The sequence below is a fragment of the Myzus persicae genome, unplaced genomic scaffold (assembly GCF_001856785.1).
Source record: "Myzus persicae strain clone G006 unplaced genomic scaffold, MPER_G0061.0, whole genome shotgun sequence".
Lineage (NCBI taxonomy): Eukaryota > Metazoa > Arthropoda > Insecta > Hemiptera > Aphididae > Myzus > Myzus persicae.
The window spans coordinates 1-2,900 of record NW_019102276.1 but is presented as its reverse complement, the minus strand read 5'-3'; the positions used below and the strand labels follow the sequence as shown (position 1 = coordinate 2,900).

The 2,900-nt window shown below is 36.5% G+C and overlaps 1 protein-coding gene across 1 annotated transcript; it reads right to left on the bottom strand.

The window, feature by feature from the left end:
* Positions 1–5: 5 nt before the first annotated feature.
* Positions 6–2,895, bottom strand: LOC111031698 (glycine-rich cell wall structural protein-like; the record flags this gene model as incomplete). The annotated part of the gene is made up of 2 exons (XM_022311749.1): positions 6–950; positions 2,425–2,895. Coding segments are annotated over 2 exons (1,416 nt in total), but the record flags the coding sequence as incomplete, so codon positions are not given.
* Positions 2,896–2,900: the final 5 nt, after the last annotated feature.

The window sequence follows — 2,900 nt, the reverse complement described above, 5'->3', positions numbered from 1 at the left end:
CCACCTCCGAGACCTCCATTTGAACTTCCAGATCCTCCATATCCACCTCCTAGACCTCCATTTGAACTTCCAGATCCTCCATATCCACCTCCTAGACCCCCATTAGAGCTTCCAGATCCTCCGTAGCTACTTCCTAGACCACCGCTAGAACTACCAGAACCACCATATCCACCTCCTAATCCACTTCCACTGGAACCACCAGACCCACCATATCCACCTCCTAGACCCCCACTTGATCCTCCTGATCCTCCATAGCTACTTCCTAGACCACCACTTGAACTACCAGAACCACCATATCCACCTCCTAATCCACTTCCACTAGAACCACCTGATCCACCTAGTCCACCATATCCTCCTCCAGTGCTACCACTTGAGCCACTTGAGCCACCAGAACCACCATAGCCACCGCCGAGACCCCCACTTGAACTTCCAGATCCTCCATATCCACCTCCTAGACCACCGTTTGAGCTTCCCGATCCTCCATAGCTACTTCCTAGGCCCCCACTTGAACTACCAGATCCACCATATCCACCTCCTACACCACTTCCACTGGAACCTCCTGATCCACCATATCTACTACCAAGACCACTTGAACCACCGTACGCAGCACCATTGTTGCTAGATCCACCACCATTAACATTATTGTAAAGGCCCCCTGCATTACCCCCACTTCCCCCTAAGCTTCCTGAACCACCAAAGCCCCCATTTCCACCATAACTATTTCCAGATTGGCGATCACCGGCATATCCTCCTACTGGATCAGTATATGTAATTTTAGGTTTGTATCCATCTTCATCAGCTTCATATTCAACAATTTGTGTTCGACCATCAGGTAGTAGTACATGATACACTCCAGTAGCTTCTTCACCTTGGCGACTTTCTTTATGACCAAAAATAGCACCGGATTCTGGCGCATTAACTTCGTAGGAAAATTCATAATTTGCTGGTTCCTATACAAAATATAACTTACTAATTAATTTGCTGGTTCCTATACAAAATATAACTTACTAATTAGATTTTATGAATAAAAAATATAATACAATTAAATATACATATTATATTGAATATTCTATAATAAAATCGATTCATTAAGAAAATTTAAGTTTTTCATAACGTTGTAATAATAATATTAAAATGAAAATAACTAAAATATTCATTATTTTAATTCATCATAAATGGACCACACTAAATTCATATTCACTAGTCATATAAGCCTTATATTATAAGGTATTTAAAAGTAATATAATTTCTAGGAAATATTATTATTAATAACCTTTATTATATATTATATAGGCATTATCATTACAATATTATTGATTTAAAAATAAAATAAAGTTGAATTTTGAAATTGTTTCTTGTGAAATCAATAGGTTGCTAAACTATTTTAACTGTAAACACGACAACAATTTAACTGTTCATGAGTGTAATGAATAATGAATTATTTTTCTATAAAAAAATGCTAAGATTAACCTCAATACAACATTTGAAAAAACACAAGTGTCTATATTTTAATTAAATTTTTTTGATTTTATTTTAGAAAATATTATATTAATATTTATCTAGGTTTAGTTAAATAGATTGTTTTATTAGAGTTACAGTTATATCAAAGTTTTCCTAAAAACAAAAAAAATATGAAGAGTAGTACAGATATAGTATAATTTAGAACGAAATTAACGGTTACTGAAGAATAATCATTCAGTGTACTGACAGAATTGTCAATAATAAATTGAAAACAAAAACAAAATTCAAACCCCAAATAAATTTTGAAGTATAGGTGTCTTAAAACCTAATCATTTTTAAAACTTTAAACAGTAGTGTAATTATAGAGATCAACAATGTTCTCAGCTTTGGATATTTAGATTATGTTTAACATCACTTAAAACTTAATTTGAATAACTTAGTTTATATTTTTAAGAATATTCGTAACAAAATCTGAATATTTTTCTTGAATGCTGAATGCACATAAAAATATGGAATGCATAGAATCATTTTTTTTATCGAACTTAAGCATCAGCAGACAGCAACTATGACCATTAGTATTTTGTAGTGGGGTTATGCTTGGTAGGGAACACGTACATTTGAGGCCGGGATTCGTCACTAAAAACCCGGGAACTAGAGAGGTCGGCTGATGCTTGACCTCAGAACACATTTAGTGATCAAACAACACCAGTTCGACATTCGGCCTCCCTAAAAACCAAACAATTTGTATGGAACTTACTATTCCAAATAATCTACTATGTAGTACTTATTTCACAAAATGACTATACCTACTACTAAGTATTAACTATTAATACTTAAATAATTATGTATAGGATAATTTTATAATTAATTATTGGATGAAACTTTTTATAAAAATAAAAATATTTATTAATATTTTATGGTTATATTTATCAAATTAAACTGTATATATAATGTTAAACTTACCGAGAGAGGATCGTTCCCTGATCCGCCTAGTCCATTACCATTGGCTCCTCCAAGTTGGTCATACGATCCAGAACCTCCAGATCCATAACCATCGTTATTTCCTGAAGATGCCCCACCAAGGCCTCCACCACCACTTCCATAACCACCAGAGGATCCACTTCCATAATTTCCAGATGATCCACTGCCGAAGCCTCCTGACGATCCTCCTCCATAGCTTCCTGACGATCCACTGCCGAAGCCTCCCGAAGAACCACCTCCATAGCTCCCAGATGATCCACTGCCAAAACCTCCCGAAGAACCTAATCCATAGCTTCCAGATGATCCGCTACCAAGACCTCCTGAAGATCCTCCTCCATAGCTTCCAGATGATCCGCTGCCAAGACCTCCTGAAGATCCTCCTCCATAGCTTCCAGATGATCCGCTGCCAAGACCTCCTGAAGATCCTCCTCCATAGCTTCCAGATGATCCGCTGCCAA